The sequence below is a fragment of the Lepisosteus platostomus genome, chromosome 9 (genome assembly GCF_059453375.1).
Source record: "Lepisosteus platostomus isolate fLepPlt1 chromosome 9, fLepPlt1.hap1, whole genome shotgun sequence".
Classification (NCBI taxonomy): domain Eukaryota; kingdom Metazoa; phylum Chordata; class Actinopteri; order Semionotiformes; family Lepisosteidae; genus Lepisosteus; species Lepisosteus platostomus.
The window spans coordinates 1,900,900-1,919,377 of record NC_142619.1 but is presented as its reverse complement, the minus strand read 5'-3'; the positions used below and the strand labels follow the sequence as shown (position 1 = coordinate 1,919,377).

The following is an 18,478-nucleotide window of genomic DNA, read 5'->3' as shown; positions in this document are numbered from 1 at the left end:
GGAAAATACAAGTTCTTTACTTATAATAGTAAATGTAAAAGTAATATTAATTTAGTATAAGAAAAAGGGAACGACACTGCTTTATACATGTAAAAATGTGATTTGTTTTCGCTTATACTTGTATTATATTGATTTTTCCCAGATATTTAGTGTAAGGATTTTGTATTTGTCCCTAGAAATTCTGTAGAGTTAAAGAGGAGAGAGAGCTTTTATTGTGCTTCTCTGTGTTGTTATTGAGGTAATCTTGCTTGTTGTGGGATACTGGGGCATCTTTGAAGAGTCACTCCACTCCATCTCTCAGGAAAGACCAAACCTCTTCCCACAATGTACACAGCAGTACTGTGCGAATAGATGGTTTTTATTTACTGTAACAATTAGAAAGTGGAAATGTTCTTGACAACCCTTAAGAACCAAAGAACCATAATTTACACTCTAACACATGGGGGAAAAAATATACACAATACAATTTATTTATATAACTCATAACTTGCTGTGTGTTGGGAGTGTCCCATTGTGGGGATGGAGGACTTCACCTACTGCTGCTGAGGATGGCTCTGGAAGGAAGGAGTGTGAAGGACAATGACTTCTGGAGGAGACAGTGAGCTCTCCCACGAGAAGGTAAAGTTTAAGGTAAGATAAGTAAGTAAACTCTTACTTAAAAGTAAGAATTTAAAGTAAGATAACCAGCAATAGGTCTGGATGTTATCAGGGACAGTCCAGATATCCTCTGTGCGTATTGCTCATTATTGAATGTACTGTACCTTTACATGATGACCAGTGACCTTGTACTAATAGTCTCTTTCTGCTATACAGTTACTAGCAAGACAAAATGGAGTCAACCCGTGCTTTACATAATTAGATGGATCAAAAGTCAGAGAATTACATGGCAGCCTGGTCTGTGGTCCAGACCTGGAAGATCATGATCAAAAGGAGCCTCTTCTTCCTTGGTTAGACAGTTTTAGTCAAAACGTCAACACCACCTCAAGAAAGCAACACAAAATAAATCAACAAAAAAAAATCTTTAATAGCACTTAACTCCAAATTAGATAAAGTACTTTTCTACACCAATGGTTTCTATCTCGTATGAATGCACGCATGGCGCTTGAGAGTCCCTGCCTGGTTGAAACTCTTCCCACACTGCTCACAGCTGTACGGTCTCTCTCCTGTGTGAACCCGTTCGTGAATTTTAAGGTGTGCTGCAGAACTGCAAGTTTTCCCACAGTGTTTGCAGCAATAAAGCCTCTCTCCAGTGTGAATCCGCTCATGATACTGGAGGGCTCCTGCCTGTGTGAAGCTCTTCCCACACTCTTTGCAGCAGTACGGCCTCTCTCCTGTGTGGATCCGCTCATGACTCTTGAGGGCTCCTGTCTGGCTGAAACTCTTCCCACAGTGTTTACAGCAGTACGGCCTCTCTCCAGTGTGAATCCGTTCATGAATTTTACGGTGTGCTGCAGAACTGCAACTCCTCCCACAGTGTTTGCAGCAGTGTGGCGTCTGTCCTGTGTGAATCCACGTGTGCTTCTTGAGATTTGCTACCTGGGTGAAGCTCTTCCCACACTGTTCACAGGAGAACGGTCTCTCTCCTGAGTGAATCAGCTCGTGACTCTTGAGAGTTCCTGCTTGGTTGAAACTCCTACCACAGTCTTTGCAGCAATATGGTCTCTCTCCCGTGTGAATACGTTCATGAGTTTTAAGGTGTGTTGTAGAATAGCAACTCTTCCCACAGTGCTTGCAGCAGTATGGTGTCTCTCCTATGTGAATCTGCTCATGATGCTTGAGGGCTGCTGGATATTTGAAACTCTTCCCACACTGCTCACAGCAGTACGGCCTCTCTCCTGTGTGGATCCGCTTGTGACTCTTGAGGGCTCCTACCTGGTTGAAACTCTTCCCACACTGTTCACAGCAGTACGGTTTCTCTCCTGTGTGAATCCGTTCATGACACCTTAGGGCTGCTGCCAAATGGAAACTCTTCCCACAGTGCTCACAGCAGTACGGTCTCTCACCTGTGTGAATCCGCTCATGATACTTGAGAGCTGCTGCCCGACTGAAACTCTTCCCACACAGTTCACAGCAGTACAGTCTCTCTCCTGTGTGATTCTGTTCATGATTCTCGACAGTTCCTGTACAGATGCTCACTTGTCCCTTGTCCTGTGTTTTAATCTGGTCAGACTCCTGATGAGACTCAGTTTCCAGTCCTGCTGAGCTGAGGGACTGAATCCTGGACAGATCTGCAGTGTAGCTGGAGTCCAGATCACTTTCACTCTTCACACTGGGAGACACAACATCTGAACAGGATTCGTGAGATTCTTGAGCATCAAGTTCTTGTGTATCACATTGAGGTTCTGTTTTAAAACACTTAGATTCCAGTATCTGGAGTTTCTGTTCAACACAACCACATCCTACTGCATCCTGAGTTCCCAGCTCACCCTTCACACACAGAGCACACCCTGACGCACTGAGTCCTTGTGTAACACAGCCTGTCTCTGGCTCTGCCATGTTGACAGACTCTGGTCCTCTGAGCTCCTCCTCACTCTGTCTGGTCCTGTGCTGCTCAGGGAGCCCCTGTCTGTCTTCAGGAGCTGTGGGCTCTGTGTCCTGCCTCAGACTGGAGCCCCACTCCTGCACACAGTGCTGCAGCTCAGTGGAGCCCTGTCCCCAGTGTCAGGGAGAGCGCTGGTCTCTACAGCTCCTGGGGGAGAGACACACAGGAGAAGAGACTTTAATAACAGCTCTGATCAGACTGGAGCCCTGTCCCCAGTGTCAGGGAGAGCGCTGGTCTCTACAGCTCCTGGGGGAGAGACACACAGGAGAAGGAGACATTATCCACCTGCTCTGAGAATGACATTAGTCCACACAGTGTATATCAGGACAACTATGCAACATGTTATCTGTGAAACATTCCTTCCTTTCTCTATAGCTTTCCTAACCATATTTACTTAATTATTAATTGCTGTATTATTTATGTTAAATTAATATAATGTCCTGTTAGTCTCCTTCAGTTCAAGTAAGACAGTAAGATGCTGCACAACTGTATTTTCCTCCAGTCTCTCCTGCTGAACTCCTGGGCTGGACTGGCCTCATGTTCTGTGTCGCTGTCATGCTGAACGGTGAAACTCCTTGTGAAACCGGACCCGAACAGCGGAGATGAGACTGTGCGCTCGCACCGCGTCACAGTAGAGCTACACATTATTAAACGTCTCATAATGTTAAATGTAATTTTTTCGCTTATTCTTTTATCTTTAAAAAATTCAAGGCGAAATGGTTCTTGTACAAATCTCTACCGCTATAACCTTCTCCAGCGCACTTCCGGCTTCCGGTGAGCGCTTTACGGTAACCATAGTAACGGGCGCTGAGCGGGTCCGGGTCCGGGTGGGCACTGTGCGCCCAGCGGAACCACAGTCCCAGCAGGATCAACACCTGCACCCTGTGCTCAGGGCGAGAGGACACAGCGCAGACAGCGGGCTCATCAAGTCCCACATCTGGGGAGCAGCCCGCAGGCTGCGGTCAGAAATGAGCTCCGATGTCAACAGACGGACTCAGACTCAGTGTGACTCACCGGCCCAGCAGGGACCCGCTCAGGGAGTCCGGTTCTCCTGATGGAGGGACACTTGTTCTTCCAGCGGGACGGACCTGCAGGCGAGACCCTGCAGCTCGACTAGAGCGAGCTGGAGCCCTCTGCGCTCCAATAAGAGCGCGAGACCGGAAATCCCGCCCTGAGAGGAGCGGAAGACCACGCCCCCCTACCCTCCTACGTCTTTTATTTTGTTGCTGTTGGTAATTGTAGTACAGTATAGAAAAAGAAATAACGAATAAAATACATTTAAGAAGCCCAAAATATAAAATACATCTGAGGATGTTTGACAAATTTTGAATTGCGATTTAATGGTTAAACCACTTTGAATGATGTGATTCCTAACTGGTGGTGTGATTGGACCGGATGCATTGAGTAAAGGGGTTAGCGGACAGGTTTGTGTGTGACACCGGACGACTCATGTACCCAGAGTGCATTGCGTACAGGTTCAAACAAGTGCGGAACAAGGCTGGGGAGCAGCTGAGCTTGTGCTCAGTACGGGACGGAGAAATGAGTTTAGTTGTTGTTCTTATTTACAGGGATTACAGGGGGACCTTCACCGGAACATTCATCTCATTGCTAAATGAATACGTAGGCCACGTTATAATGATTTTGCCTGTGCCGTGTTTTCATATAACCGCATGTCCCTGACTATTTAATGTTGTTGTTTTTTTTTAATTTATGAACGGCATTCATGTTGAAAGATACCAGATAAGGGCATGTAACTACGAATGAGTTACTCGCTTGCAGTCACGAAACACGCGAGCACAGCAGCTGTGGGCTTGAGATTCAACAGGTATCCTACTATAGCGGCTTTTTCTTCCACTGATGAACGGTATAGATTCATACGGAGACTCCCAGGCTAATAAGCGAATACATCGCTGTTTCGGTCTCATGTATAGACTACATTTCTCTCTGCAATAGTATACATGTAAGTCTTACGCATTTCATGTCTTTTTTTATTATGATTGTGGATCTTCTCCATTTGAGATGAAGATAAGTACATTACGGCTATGTTGAACTGATGAAGACAGGTTTGACAACTGACAACTTTGCCTGTGTTGTGTCTCTGTATCCCCGAATGTCCCCGTCAATTTAATATTTTTAATTTCAAGAAAGCATTAATGCCGAAATACACCAGATAAAGGTACATTTGGAATTTTAAAACAACGTTTTGCTGCGATCTCATCTGGCCCGTGTACCGGTCCATAAAGAGCCAGCACCACCACTGTGGCATCTGTGGTACTCCTGTTCGGTCTCCTGAGACTTTCGGCACTGTTAAAACAGATCACTTTTAAAAAGATGCTGATGTTTTTATTTCTTGAATGCACTCCACATTGACCCAACACAGCTTCTTCCCTGTAGCCCAGATTCCTGAAAATCCCTTCTTTCCCAAGTGTTGAGTGCCATTACAATAAAAACTACAACAGATCTATTCAACTGACATTCAATTCACTTGATGAGACAGATCACCTTTTGTTACTCAACTCTGATAAAACCGAGGTTCCGTTGTTTGGAGGCAACAATACTGACAGGACTACTATAACTTCAGCATTAACTCAGAGGATTTAAAAATTTGCCTCAAGACTCAGCACGTAACCTAGGCTTATATTAGACACAAGGCTCTCATTTAACTCTCATGTTAAAACAGTATCTAAAACATGCTTCCTACAGTTAAGTAATATTGCAAAATTAAGGCAGTTTCTCTCAGGACACAGATAAATTAATCCAGGCTCTTGTACACAGCAGGTTAGACTACTGTGATGCCCTACTATCAGGGAGCACCCACCTCTCTTTCAACATCACACAGCGAATTCAGTTCTCTCCAGTTAGAACATTGCTTTCAGGTTGGTGCAATTGTCCCTCACTCTTAGACTCTTTAACACTAGAAAAGTAACTGTCTTTCAATGCAGTGTGTGATCTCCTGTCAGTCTAAGGAACAGACAGTGAGCCTGTCTCTCAATAATAATAATACAGTGTGTGATCTCCTGTCAGTCTAAGGAACAGACAGTGAGCCTGTCTCTCAATAATAATAATACAGTGTGTGATCTCCTGTCAGTCTAAGGAACAGACAGTGAGCCTGTCTCTCAATAATAATAATACAGTGTGTGATCTCCTGTCCCAGCCTGACGAACAGACAGTGAGCCCGTCTCTCAATAATAATAATACAGTGTGTGATCTCCTGTCCCAGCCTGAGGAACAGACAGGGAGCCTGTCTCTCAATAATAATAATACAGTGTGTGATCTCCTGTCAGTCTAAAGAACAGACAGTGAGCCTGTCTCTCAATAATAATAATACAGTGTGTGATCTCCTGTCAGTCTAAAGAACAGACAGTGAGCCTGTCTCTCAATAATAATAATAATACAGTGTGTGATCTCCTGTCCCAGCCTGAGGAACAGACAGTGAGCCTGTCTCTCAATAATAATAATACAGTGTGTGATCTCCTGTCAGTCTAAAGAACAGACAGTGAGCCTGTCTCTCAATAATAATAATAATACAGTGTGTGATCTCCTGTCAGTCTAAGGAACAGACAGTGAGCCTGTCTCTCAATAATAATAATACAGTGTGTGATCTCCTGTCAGTCTAAAGAACAGACAGTGAGCCTGTCTCTCAATAATAATAATACAGTGTGTGATCTCCTGTCCCAGCCTGAGGAACAGACAGTGAGCCTGTCTCTCAATAATAATAATACAGTGTGTGATCTCCTGTCCCAGCCTGAGGAACAGTGAGCCTGTCTCTCAATAATAATAATACAGTGTGTGATCTCCTGTCCCAGCCTGAGGAACAGACAGTGAGCCTGTCTCTCAGTAATACTATTACAGTGTGTGATCTCCTGTCCCAGCCTGAGGAACAGACAGTGAGCCTGTCTCTCAATAATAATAATAATACAGTGTGTGATCTCCTGTCCCAGCCTGAGGAACAGACAGTGAGCCTGTCTCTCAGTAATAATAATACAGTGTGTGATCTCCTGTCATAGCCTGAGGAACAGACAGTGAGTCTGTCTCTCAATAATAATAATACAGTGTGTGATCTCCTGTCAGTCTAGGGAAGAGACAGTGAGTCTGTCTTACCATAAGATTTTATGTGATTTACGTAAATGTCCAATACCATGTTTGTATTATAAATGTCTGTAAATATTGTATATATTTTGGCAACACTGTAATTCATTGATCGTGCCAATAAAGTTTGTTGAATTGGAATATTTAAACCCTTTTTTGATACATCAGGGATAACAGGTTACAGTAAGGGGATAAACCAAACTATTTTTATTTACACTCTTTCATCTTTGTCTTGTATTTCTTCTATCAATATATGTGGATGTTTTCTGAGAGAAGCAGACACTCAAGGCTGTGCAAATATTTGCATTTTGTGCTTTTCTGCGTTTTCATTGAGGTAATTCTGCTGGCTGTGGGGTACTGGGGTATCTTTGAGAAGAGAGTCACTCCAAGCCATCTCTCAGGTGCCCTGCCACACTGAACCTTTTACCACACTGTTCACAACAGTACGATGTGATCTGATGGTTTTCATTTACTGTAACATAGAAACCATTAGGAATCAACCACGCATAATGATTTCCATTCTCACACGGTTTCTAAATATCAAATTTGTATTCAGTATAATAGTTGAACTCTCAGGAATTATAACGTGAATAAAGACATTTTATACTCAAAGATCCACTGGCCAACATTCTTGGTGAATTTAAAATTTCCCCAGTGAGAAGACGGAGCTGGGCTGGTCTGTGGTCCCAGTTGCCAGCTGCTTGCTGTGTGCTGGGAGTGTCCCAGTGCAGAGAACTATACTTAGTCCTGCCGCTGAGGGCATCTCTGCAAAAAAGAGGCATCATGATAATTTATGTCAGGTAAATTGGAGAAGTGAGAAGCGAATGAGTTCGCCTATGACAACAAGTTGTGAATCAGTGTTTAAAGTACAACATCACAACTGGCGATGGGTGAGGATGTTAACAGGGACAATCCTGTTACCCTCTGTGCATATCCCTCATTGATGAATGTCATTGTAGGGGACGGATAGTGACCTCAGACCTGTAGTCATAACAGAAAGAGACTAGCAAAACACAATGGAGTTGAGCTGCACGATATATCATCAGAATACTAAGAATTTAGAGAGCTTCATGACAGTCTCGTCTGTGATACAGACCTGGAAGATTGTGATCAAACTCTTACACTGTTCTGCTTAGTCAAAGCAGCTTTCATAGCACTTAGTTTTACTTTAAATACTATACTTTCCCACTTCGAAGGTTTCTGTCCAGTATGAATTCCTTTATGACGTTTGAGGGCTGAAACTCTTCCCACACTATTGAAGAGCGTTATGATTTCTCTCCAGTGTGAACCCGTTCGTGACACTTCAGGTGTGCTACCTGGCTGAAGCTCTTCCCACACTGTTCACAGCAGTACGGTCTCTCTCCAGTGTGAACCCGTTCATGTCTCTTCAGATTGGCTGCGTTATGGAAACTCTTCCCACACTGATCACAGCAGTACCGTCTCTCGCCTGTATGAATCTCCTCATGATGCTTGAGGGCTTCTGAATACTTGAAGCTCTTCCCACACTGTTCACAGCAGTACGGTCTCTCTCCTGTGTGAATCCGCTCATGACTCTTGAGGGCTCCTGCCTGGTTGAAACTCTTCCCACACTGTTTACAGCAGTACGGTCTCTCTCCGGTGTGAATCCGTTCATGACACCTGAGAGCTGTTGCCACACTGAAACTCTTCCCACACTGCTCACAGCAGTACGGCCTCTCTCCTGTGTGAATCCGTTCGTGATGCTTGAGGGCCCCCGCCTGCTTGAAACTCTTCCCACACTGTTCACAGGAGTACGGTCTCTCTCCGGTGTGAATCCGTTCATGTATCTTGAGCTGTGCTGCAAAATTGAAACTCTTCCCACACTGTTTACAGCAGTACGGTCTCTCTCCCGTGTGAATCCGTTCATGACACCTGAGAGCTGTTGCTACACGGAAACTCTTCCCACACTGCTCACAGCAGTATGGTCTCTCTCCTGTGTGGATCCGCTCATGATGTTTGAGGGCTCCTGACTGCTTGAAACTTTTCCCACACTGTTGACAGCAATACGGTCTCTCTCCAGTGTGAATCCGCTCATGACTTTTAAGGGCTCCTGTCTGGTTGAAGGTTTTCCCACAGTGCTCACAGCAGTACGGTCTCTCTCCCTTGTGAATCTCATTAATTTTAAGCTGTGCTGCCAACTTGAAACTCTTTCCCAGCTGTTCACAGCAGTACGGTCTCTCTCTTGTGTGAATCCGCTCATGACTCTTAAGGGCTCCTGCCTGATTGAAACTTTTCCCGCACTGTTTGCAGCAGTACGGTCTCTCTCCTGTGTGAACTCGTTCATGACACTTGAGGGCTCCAGCGTCACTGAAACTCTTCCCACAGTGCTCACAGCAGTACGGTCTCTCTCCTGTGTGAATCCGTTCGTGAGTCTTAAGGGCTCCTGCCTGCTTGAAACTCTTCCCACAGTGTTCACAGCAGTACGGTCTCTCTCCTGTGTGAATCCTTTCATGATGCTTGAGTGCACCTGAATATTTGAAACTCTTCCCACAGTGTTCACAGCAGTACGGTCTCTCTCCTGTGTGAATCCGTTCATGAATCTTAAGGTCTTCCCTCCTAATGAAACTCTTCCCACACTGTTCACAGCAGTACGGTCTCTCTCCTGTGTGAATCCGTTTGTGACTTCTCAGAGTTCCTGAATGGTTGAAACTCTTCCCACACTGTTCACAGCAGTACGGTCTCTCTCCTGTGTGAATCTGCTCATGACGCTTAAGAGATCCTGCCCACCTGAAACTCTTCCCACACTGTTCACAGCAGTATCGTCTTCCTCCTGTGTGAATCTGTTCCTGATTGTTGACAGTTCCTGGACAGATGCTCAATTGTTCTTTGCGCTCTGTATTACTCTGGTCAGACTCCTGATGGGACTCCGGTGCTGCAGTGCTGAGGGACTGGATCCTGGACAGATCTGCAGTGTAGCTGGAGTCCAGATCACTTTCACTCTTCACTCTGGGAGACACAACATCTGAACAGGATTCATGAGATTCTTGAGCATCAAATCCTTGTGTCTCACACTGAGGTTCTGTTTTAAAACTCTTAGATTCCAGTATCTGGAGTTTGTGTTCAACACAACCACATCCTACTGCATCCTGAGTTCCCAGCTCACCCTTCACACACAGAGCACACCCTGACGCACTGAGTCCTTGTGTAACACAGCCTGTCTCTGGCTCTGCCATGTGGACAGACTCTGGTCCTCTGAGCTCCTCCTCACTCTGTCTGGTCCTGTGCTGCTCAGGGAGCCCCTGTCTGTCTTCAGGAGCTGTGGGCTCTGTGTCCTGCCTCAGACTGGAGCCCCACTCCTGCTCACAGTGCTGCAGCTCAGTGGAGCCCTGTCCCCAGTGTCAGGGAGAGCGCTGGTCTCTACAGCTCCTGGGGGAGAGACACACAGAAGGAGACTTTATCCACTTGCTCTGAGAACAGACATTTTTGTCTGTAAAATATTCCTCTCTCACTGTTTAACTTTCATAACCAGATTTTATTTAACTTATTCAAACTTTCTTTACCACATTTACCTCAATAAAGATATTTTCAGATGTGTTAGTGTCTGTATTATTGACGTTAAATTAATACAATCCCCTACTAATCTCAGGACACATTCAATGTACAAGTTAGTATTTGTTAGACTTTTTCTTTCAAGAAGAAAATGTATGAAACATGTGACCAAAAGAGTTTAGCAGAGTCTTCTTACACTGAACACAATTATTAAAAAGATTTGGGTCCCAGACACAGGAGCAGGCTGACAGTCCAGGGGACGAGACAGAAACAACAGGACACTGTTCTCTCTTCACTCCCACTGCAGGGGGCTCAATATAAACAGCTCTGAAGCATGAAGACACTAATAACACCTCTCTGTGCTCGTCACTGGACTCGCTGGGACTCCACAGGACTCCACTCCGCTCCTCTCACTGAGGGAAACGGACCCGAGACCTCAGAAACACGGACCGGGTCCGGCTCGAAATGTTCTGTTATTCTGGGGACACTGGACCCGAACAGCCCGGATCAGACGGTGCGTTTGCGCCGCTTCAGAGTAAACAGTTACACGATAAATTTTCAAATGTCTGAGAAGGTTAAATGTTTTGTTTTTAATAATTATTTTGAACAGTGTTGAATGTTTTCAATTCCAATTTATTTACTGGTACAATATTTCCAGCGCACTTCCGGCTTCCGGTGAGCGCTTTATGGTAACCATAGTAACGGGCGCTGAGCGGGTCCGGGTCCGGGTCCGGGTGGGCACTGTGCGCCCAGCGGAACCACAGTCCCAGCAGGATCAACACCTGCACCCTGTGCTCAGGGCGAGAGGACACAGCGCAGACAGCGGGCTCATCAAGTCCCACATCTGGGGAGCAGCCCGCAGGCTGCGGTCAGAAATGAGCTCCGATGTCAACAGACGGACTCAGACTCAGTGTGACTCACCGGCCCAGCAGGGACCCGCTCAGGGCGGCTCAGGGAGTCCGGTTCTCCTGATGGAGGGACACTTGTTCTTCCAGCGGGACGGACCTGCAGGCGAGACCCTGCACAGCGCAGCCCCACTGGCGCGAGACAGGAAGTCCCTCCCTGAGAGGAGAGAAGACCACGCCCCCTTCCTCTACAGCTTTATTTTATTATTGTTGATAATAGTACGATATAGAAATTAAATAATACTTTAAAATAAAATTAACAAGTACAAAATATAAAATACATTTGATGATGTTTTACACATTTTGGATTGCGATTTAATAATTTAACCACTTGAATTATGTGATTTATAACTGATTTTGTGCTTGTCCCGATACATTTAGTAAATGAGTTAGCGGACAGGTTTGTGTGTGACACCGGAAGATAGAGAGAGGCGGACCAGGGAACTCATGATACATGTACAGCCTCACAAATGGTGTTAAAGAAGTAACTTGAAAAAGTGGTGTTAGGTTTTACCATGTTAAACTAAAAATGTATAGTTTTAAGCAAGATGATTTATGCGTATTCTGTAAGGCTGGAAAATAAACTGACATTTGTTAATCCTCTCTCCACAAACTTGTTCTGGATTGATTTGCAAAACGTTTATATTTAGGAAGTTTATTGTAATAATTGTCAAAATGGAAAATGGAAAAAGAACATCTATCTATAACTGATGTGTTGGTAATACCGTTGGAAATACATTCACACAACAAAATTGCCTTGTCAATGCTAATATGTCCGTTGCGATGAACTTTTGGAGTTGGCCAGCCTCTGTGTGCTAAGTTGCCCACTTGTCAGATCATCTCCAGCTCCGAGCTGAACGGCAGTGAAACACTGGAACAAAACTGGAGACCAGCTGAACGTCTGCTCAGCACGGCACTGAGGGCTCAGCGTTGTTGTGGTTCTAATGAACACGGACTGCGGGGGGCGGGTCCCTATCAGAACATTAATCTGATTAGTAAACTAACACAGAGGCCGTGTTGATATACGCAAAGGAACAAGAAAATGTTAAGTCCACGCCCGAAAAGAAAAGCAACACAACATTTCGGTTGTGGAGCCTACTTGTGGTGTCGCACTTGAAGAAGGCCCTACTGCCACAGGACAGAGAGGGGGGCAGCGTTCTGAAGATCGGTCACTAATCACTTTTAAAAAGATGCTGAAGTTTGTTTTTTCCTCTTTAAAGCGCTCCACACTGACCCAACCCACAGCTCCTTCCCTGTCTCCCAGACGCAGGAATATCCCTGCTTCCCCACGAGAACCACGGCTGTCGAGTCCTATTCCGATAAAAATGACAAAAAAATCTATTCCGCTGCTACCCAGCTGTGACCGAACACGTTTAAGGCATACAGCCCATTAAAAAAAAGGGACTTTCCTTCATGTCAGTTCTCTTCACAACCCAGGCGGTCTGAAAACTCACTGCTGCATACAAAGCGCTCTATATACATGAACTATAATACAGGAAAAGATGAGACATTAAGCTTTATTATTGATAAATGACACGTATTAATAAACTTTATTATAAGTAAATGGGGTACGACTGGAAAGCCACTTTAGTTAAATATTACAATCGTTTCCCATGGGACAGACGCATAAGTTCGCGACGTAGTGACGATATTGTTTCCATTATGTTCGCCAATGTCTTCTTGTGGTCCAGTGCTCCGCTGGGTCCCGGGACTGAGCTGACTGAGCTGCTGAACCCAAGTTACCAGGTGGTTCCCTCCTTTAGTCACCTCCTGAGGGCGGCAGCTGGTGCTCTGTGTTCGCTGCGATTCCGGGGAGGTTCACTGCTGACTGATTTCAGGGGGCAAGTCGGTTGCGATGGGCCTGAAGGTCTCTGACTGTTTCACCGCGGAGCTGCCCGGTACCCAGGGGCCGATCTGCGGTTAGTACACAGCCTTCAGTCCGTTGCAATTGACCCTTAAATGACATTCCACTCCATTAAAAGCTACAACAAGCTGTGTCGCCCTGCACCTCACCTCTGGCAGCCCGCTGCAGCTCAGTAGCTGGAGGGGTGACCTCCTGGGAAAGCTGAGGTGGCCAGGACACTGGGGTAACACCCCTACTCTTCTCGAGAGACGCCCTGGGATTGTTAATGACCACAGGGAGTCAGGACCTCGCTTTTACGTCTCATCCAAAGAACCTTCTACCAGTATAGTGGGCCCGTCAACATACTGGCGCATTAGGACCCACACAGACCATAGGGGGAGAGCACCCCCTACTGGTCCAACTACCTTTCCCAGGAGGTCTATCATCCAGGTGCTGGCTAGACACACACCTGTCTGAGCTCCGGTGCGTTGCCAGCTGTGAGCTGCAGGGGGATACAGCAGCTGGCTTATTTAGACATCTTGATAAGGTCCTGATCTGTGTTCATGTGTGTTGGAAGATCCTTGACAAATGGCACCATTTCTTAGCGGCATTCCTTTACTTTCATGATGAGGCTCAGGTTGTTTGGTAAGAACGACAGAGAGATGTCTAATAATATTTCATATCACCTCATTCTAGGTAAAATAACACGCGTTGCTGCTACAAGCGTTTCTTTGCTGTGTGAATCCGTTCATGACGTTTCAGGTTTCCTGAACGGTTGAAACTCTTCCCACAGTGCTCACAGCAGTATGGTCTGTCTCTAGTGTGAATCCGCTCGTGATACTTGAGGGCTCCTGCCTGACTAAAACTCTTCCCACAATGTTCACAGCAGAAAGGTTTCTCTCTGGTGTGAATCCGTTCATGAGTCTTGAGATTTGTTGCCAAACTGAAGCTCTTTCCACAGTGTTCACACCAGTACGGTTTCTCTCCTGTGTGAATCTTTTCATGATACTTGAGGGCTCCTGCCTGTTTGAAACTCTTCCCACACTGTTCACACCAGTACAGTCTATCTCCTGTGTGAATCCGTTCATGAATCTTAAGATTTGTTGCCTGATTAAAACTCTTCCCACACTGCTCACAGCAGTACGGTCTCTCACCTGTGTGGATCCGTTCATGATACTTGAGGACTCCTGCCTGGTTGAAGCTCTTCCCACACTGTTCACAGCAGTATGGTTTCTCTCCTGTGTGAATCCGTTCATGAATCTTGAGATTTGCTGCTTGATTGAAACTCTTCCCACACTGCTCACAGCAGTACGGTCTCTCTCCTGTGTGAATCCTTTCATGACGCCTGAGAGATGCTGCCACATGAAAACTCTTCCCACACTGTTCACAGCAGTACGGTCTCTCTCCTGTGTGAATCCGTTTGTGACTTCTGAGGGTTCCTGAACGGTTGAAACTCTTCCCACAGAGTTCACAGCAGTACGGTCTCTCTCCTGTGTGAATCCGTTCATGATCCTTGAGGGCTCCTGCCTGATTGAAACTCTTCCCACAATGTTCACAGCAGAGCAGTTTCTCTCCCGTGTGAGTCCGTTTCTTGAGATTCTTGAGATCTTCTGCACAGATGCTCAGTGGTTCCTCAGTCTGTGTTTTAATCTGGTCAGACTCCTGATGGGAAGTTTCCAGTGCTGCAGTGCTGAGGGACTGAATCCTGGACAGTTCTGCAGTGCAGCTGGAGTCCAGATCACTTTCATTCTTCACACTGGGAGACACAACATCTGAACAGGATTCATGAGATTCTTGAAGATCAAGTCCTTGTGTCTCACACTGAGTTTCTGTTTTAAAACTCTTAGATTCCTGATTCTGGAGTTTGTGTTCAACACAACCACATCCTACTGCATCCTGAGTTCCCAGCTCACCCTTCACACACAGAGCACACCCTGACGCACTGAGTCCTTGTGTAACACAGCCTGTCTCTGGCTCTGCCATGTGGACAGACTCTGGTCCTCTGAGCTCCTCCTCACTCTGTCTGGTCCTGTGCTGCTCAGGGAGCCCCTGTCTGTCTTCAGGAGCTGTGGGCTCTGTGTCCTGCCTCAGACTGGAGCCCCACTCCTGCTCGCAGTGCTGCAGCTCAGTGGAGCCCTGTCCCCAGTGTCAGGGAGAGCGCTGGTCTCTACAGCTCCTGGGGGACAGACACACAGGAGAAGAGACTTTAATAACAGCTCTGATCAGACTGGAGCCCTGTCCCCAGTGTCAGGGAGAGCGCTGGTCTCTACAGCTCCTGGGGGAGAGACACACAGAAGGAGACTTTATTCACTTGCTCTGAGAATGGACATTTTTGTCTGTAAAATATTTCTCTCTCACTGTTTAACTTTCATAACCAGATTTTACTGGTTACTGTATGAAACATGTGACCAAAGGAGCTTAGCAGAGTCTTATTACACTGAACACAATAATTAAAAAGAATTGGGTCCCAGCAATCTCGCAGTTAAATCTGGATCTGATCTCTTACAGCGGACCTGTCCCGACCGCAGGAGCAGGCTGACAGTCCAGGGGACGAGACAGAGACAACAGGACACTGTTCTCTCTTCACTCCCACTGCAGGGGGCTCAATATAAACAGCTCTGAAGCATGAAGACACTAATAACACCTCTCTGTGCTCGTCACTGGACTCGCTGGGACTGGTCCTGAACCCGCTGGGACTCCCCTCTTACTGAAGGAAACTGTTTTGTGGAGGAAACCGAACCAGAACCACCGCAAACCGGAGCTCGGGCTGCTTCAATCATCTCCGTTTAATGTATAAAACGCCTTACAGGAGAAATTTCTAAATCGTTTAAAATATCCCGAATTTCCCCCTTATTCTTTCAGGTTGATATCGTGTTTGTAGAATTACTGACGGACACAAACGTCTCCAGCGCACTTCCGGCTTCCGGTGAGCGCTTTATGGTAGCCATAGTAACGGGCGCTGAGCGGGTCCGGGTCCGGGTGGGCACTGTGCGCCCAGCGGAACCACAGTCCCAGCAGGATCAACACCTGCACCCTGTGCTCAGGGCGAGAGGACACAGCGCAGACAGCGGGCTCATCAAGTCCCACATCTGGGGAGCAGCCCGCAGGCTGCGGTCAGAAATGAGCTCCGATGTCAACAGACGGACTCAGACTCAGTGTGACTCACCGGCCCAGCAGGGACCCGCTCAGGGCGGCTCAGGGAGTCCGGTTCTCCTGATGGAGGGAGACTTGTTCTTCCAGCGGGACGGACCTGCAGGCGAGACCCTGCACAGCGCAGACACGCGCAGCCCCACTGGCGCGAGCTGGGACCCTCTGTGTGCTCCAGCAGCGCGAGACAGGAAGTCCCGCCCTGAGAGAGGGAAAGACCCCGCCCCCTTCCTGTACAGCTCTTACAGCACTGACGCGGTAAATACAAGTTTCCTGCTTATAACAGTAAATGTGAAAGGAATAACATCAATTTGATTTGAATATGAGAAAAAGTGAGCACCGAGTTAATTATAGTAATTTAAGTAAGTCTTTTACTAAATTTTACATACTATAAGTAAAAGAAATCTATACAAAATAATTTATTTTAAAATAAAATAATGTTTTGTTCGATTAACCACGAGCATTATATTGTTTTTATAAAGTATGGCATAATGTTTAGTCGACCAGTGTTTGGTGTGACACCAGAAAAATAGCGACATTTATATAGCGGAGTGTAGGTTGCTTGATTGGAGATTAACAGATAGACCTGAGAGAAACGGAGACAGAGATGCAGTTTCTACTGCACTGTGAGAAATACTAATGCTAATAATAATACAGTGTGTGATCTCCTGTCCCAGCCTGAGGAACAGACAGTGAGCCTGTCTCTCAATAATAATAATACAGTGTGTGATCTCCTGTCCCAGCCTGAGGAACAGACAGTGAGCCCGTCTCTCAATAATAATACAGTGTGTGATCTCCTGTCCCAGCCTGAGGAACAGACAGTGAGCCTGTCTCTCAATAATAATAATTCAGCGTGTGACCTCCTGTCCCAGCCTGAGGAACAGACAGTGAGCCTGTCTCTCAATAATAATAATACAGTGTGTGATCTCCTGTCCCAGCCTAAGGAACAGACAGCGAGCCTGTCTTTCAATAATAATAATACAGTGCGTGATCTCCTGTCCCAGCCTGAGGAACAGACAGTGAGTCTGATCCTGTGTCACAATCACATTTTACACGATGTATATAAATGTTCAATAACAAGAAGGTGACGCTGACTACTGAGTTCAACCTTGTAGAAGTCATTTTAATTTGCCTTGTTTTCTACTTCCGATATATCTGGATATGTTCTGACAGAAGTGGACACTCCTGACCCGGAGAAACTCAGTAGGGGGACAGAAAAAGGTCATTCTTCTGCCTTGTAGGTCATTCTGCCTGCTGTGGGGCTCTGGGTCATCCCCAATGAAGACCATCTCCCCAGACCAGCTCTCAGGTGCTCCCAGCACTACGCTGCACTGCTCTGAGGTTTCTTTTGCCATTTAGTGCAAGAATTCGAAACTGGAACAGTAAATCCGGAGAGTTCTGGACGACCGTCAGGAATCAATTAAACAGTCATTAACAGTCGGATTCGAATTATATAATAAAAAGTTTTTGATACGACACCAGAACATGCATAAGAAACCGACACATATCCGAATACTCCTGAATCAATCTGCTGTGATACTGAATTAACAGAAGAGATCAAGTCCCAGCTTGAATCTGAATAAGTCAGATTTATACTCAAGCGAGAGGGGTGGGGAGAACCCGGGTCGTCCCAACAACAGCTTCTTCCAGAATACACTAGAATACAGGGACCCTAGGTTGGCAAACGCAAGACATCTCCTATCGCAGAAAGTCTCGAGGCAGAATTCTGTACCTCACTAACTCACCCTCGGGGAAGAGGCATGAGAATCCAGTGAGCATACCCACGGCTATGAGTTGTGCGCTAGTATTTCAGGTCAGACATCACAGCTGGTGGAGAGGTCAGGATGTGAGCGTGGATAATTCTGGTATCCACCCTGCAGGTTCCTCATTGCTGGATGTTCCTCGGGGGGAGGGAAAGTGACCTTGGACCCATAGTCTGAGCAGTCCGTATACCAGACCTGGAAAATCTTAATCAAACAGCAGCATCTTCTTAGCTGCATTCTTCTGCTTTTAAACAAAATTCCAAGCCATTTTGTCAAGGCAAGAGAGACATTACCGATATATTCTTTCATTACACTTAATTTGAAGTGTAGTAATACTTTTCCACTACAACGGTACCTTGTGAATCTGTTCATGATACCTGAGACTTGAAGCCTGGTTGAAACTCTTCCCACAATGTGCACAGCAGTATGGTTTCTCTCCCGTGTGAATCCTTTCGTGACTCTTGAGCGCCCCTACCTGGTTGAAACTCTTCCCACACTGCTCACAGCAGTATGGTTTCTCTCCTGTGTGAATCCGTTCATGAACCTTGAGGTGTCCTACCCTAGCGAAGCTCTTCCCACACTGTTCACAGCAGTAGGGTCTCTCTCCGGTGTGAACCTGCTCATGAATGTTGAGCTGTGTCGCCCAACTGAAGCTCTTCCCACATTGGGCACAGATGTAAGG

General features: G+C 46.2%; 3 protein-coding genes across 4 annotated transcripts; all 3 read right to left on the bottom strand.

Moving 5' to 3' along the window:
• Nucleotides 1-1,000: 1,000 nt before the first annotated feature.
• Nucleotides 1,001-3,786, bottom strand: LOC148654332 (uncharacterized). The gene has a single exon (XM_088646349.1). It carries the CDS (start codon nucleotides 2,494-2,496, stop codon nucleotides 1,075-1,077), a length of 1,422 nt encoding a protein of 473 aa, XP_088502475.1. The 5' UTR covers nucleotides 2,497-3,786; the 3' UTR covers nucleotides 1,001-1,074.
• Nucleotides 3,787-6,815: 3,029 nt separating this feature from the next.
• Nucleotides 6,816-11,467, bottom strand: LOC148654331 (uncharacterized). Its single transcript, XM_088646294.1, has 2 exons — nucleotides 11,060-11,467; nucleotides 6,816-10,015 (listed from the first exon to the last, which is right to left on the bottom strand). The coding sequence occupies exon 2, from the start codon at nucleotides 9,820-9,822 to the stop codon at nucleotides 7,897-7,899; it is 1,926 nt and encodes a 641-aa protein (XP_088502420.1). The 5' UTR covers nucleotides 9,823-10,015; nucleotides 11,060-11,467; the 3' UTR covers nucleotides 6,816-7,896.
• Nucleotides 11,468-12,559: 1,092 nt separating this feature from the next.
• On the bottom strand, nucleotides 12,560-16,872 carry LOC148654330 (uncharacterized). Of its 2 annotated transcripts, none has more exons than XM_088646360.1 (2): nucleotides 16,053-16,207; nucleotides 12,560-15,062 (listed from the first exon to the last, which is right to left on the bottom strand). In XM_088646360.1, the coding sequence occupies exon 2, from the start codon at nucleotides 14,867-14,869 to the stop codon at nucleotides 13,604-13,606; it is 1,266 nt and encodes a 421-aa protein (XP_088502486.1). In that variant the 5' UTR covers nucleotides 14,870-15,062; nucleotides 16,053-16,207; the 3' UTR covers nucleotides 12,560-13,603. The 2 variants fall into 2 exon arrangements, 1 of the variants encoding a protein (XP_088502486.1); XR_015941338.1 differs by having other exon boundaries at nucleotides 15,049-15,161; nucleotides 16,053-16,872.
• Between the last annotated feature and the right edge of the window lie 1,606 nt (nucleotides 16,873-18,478).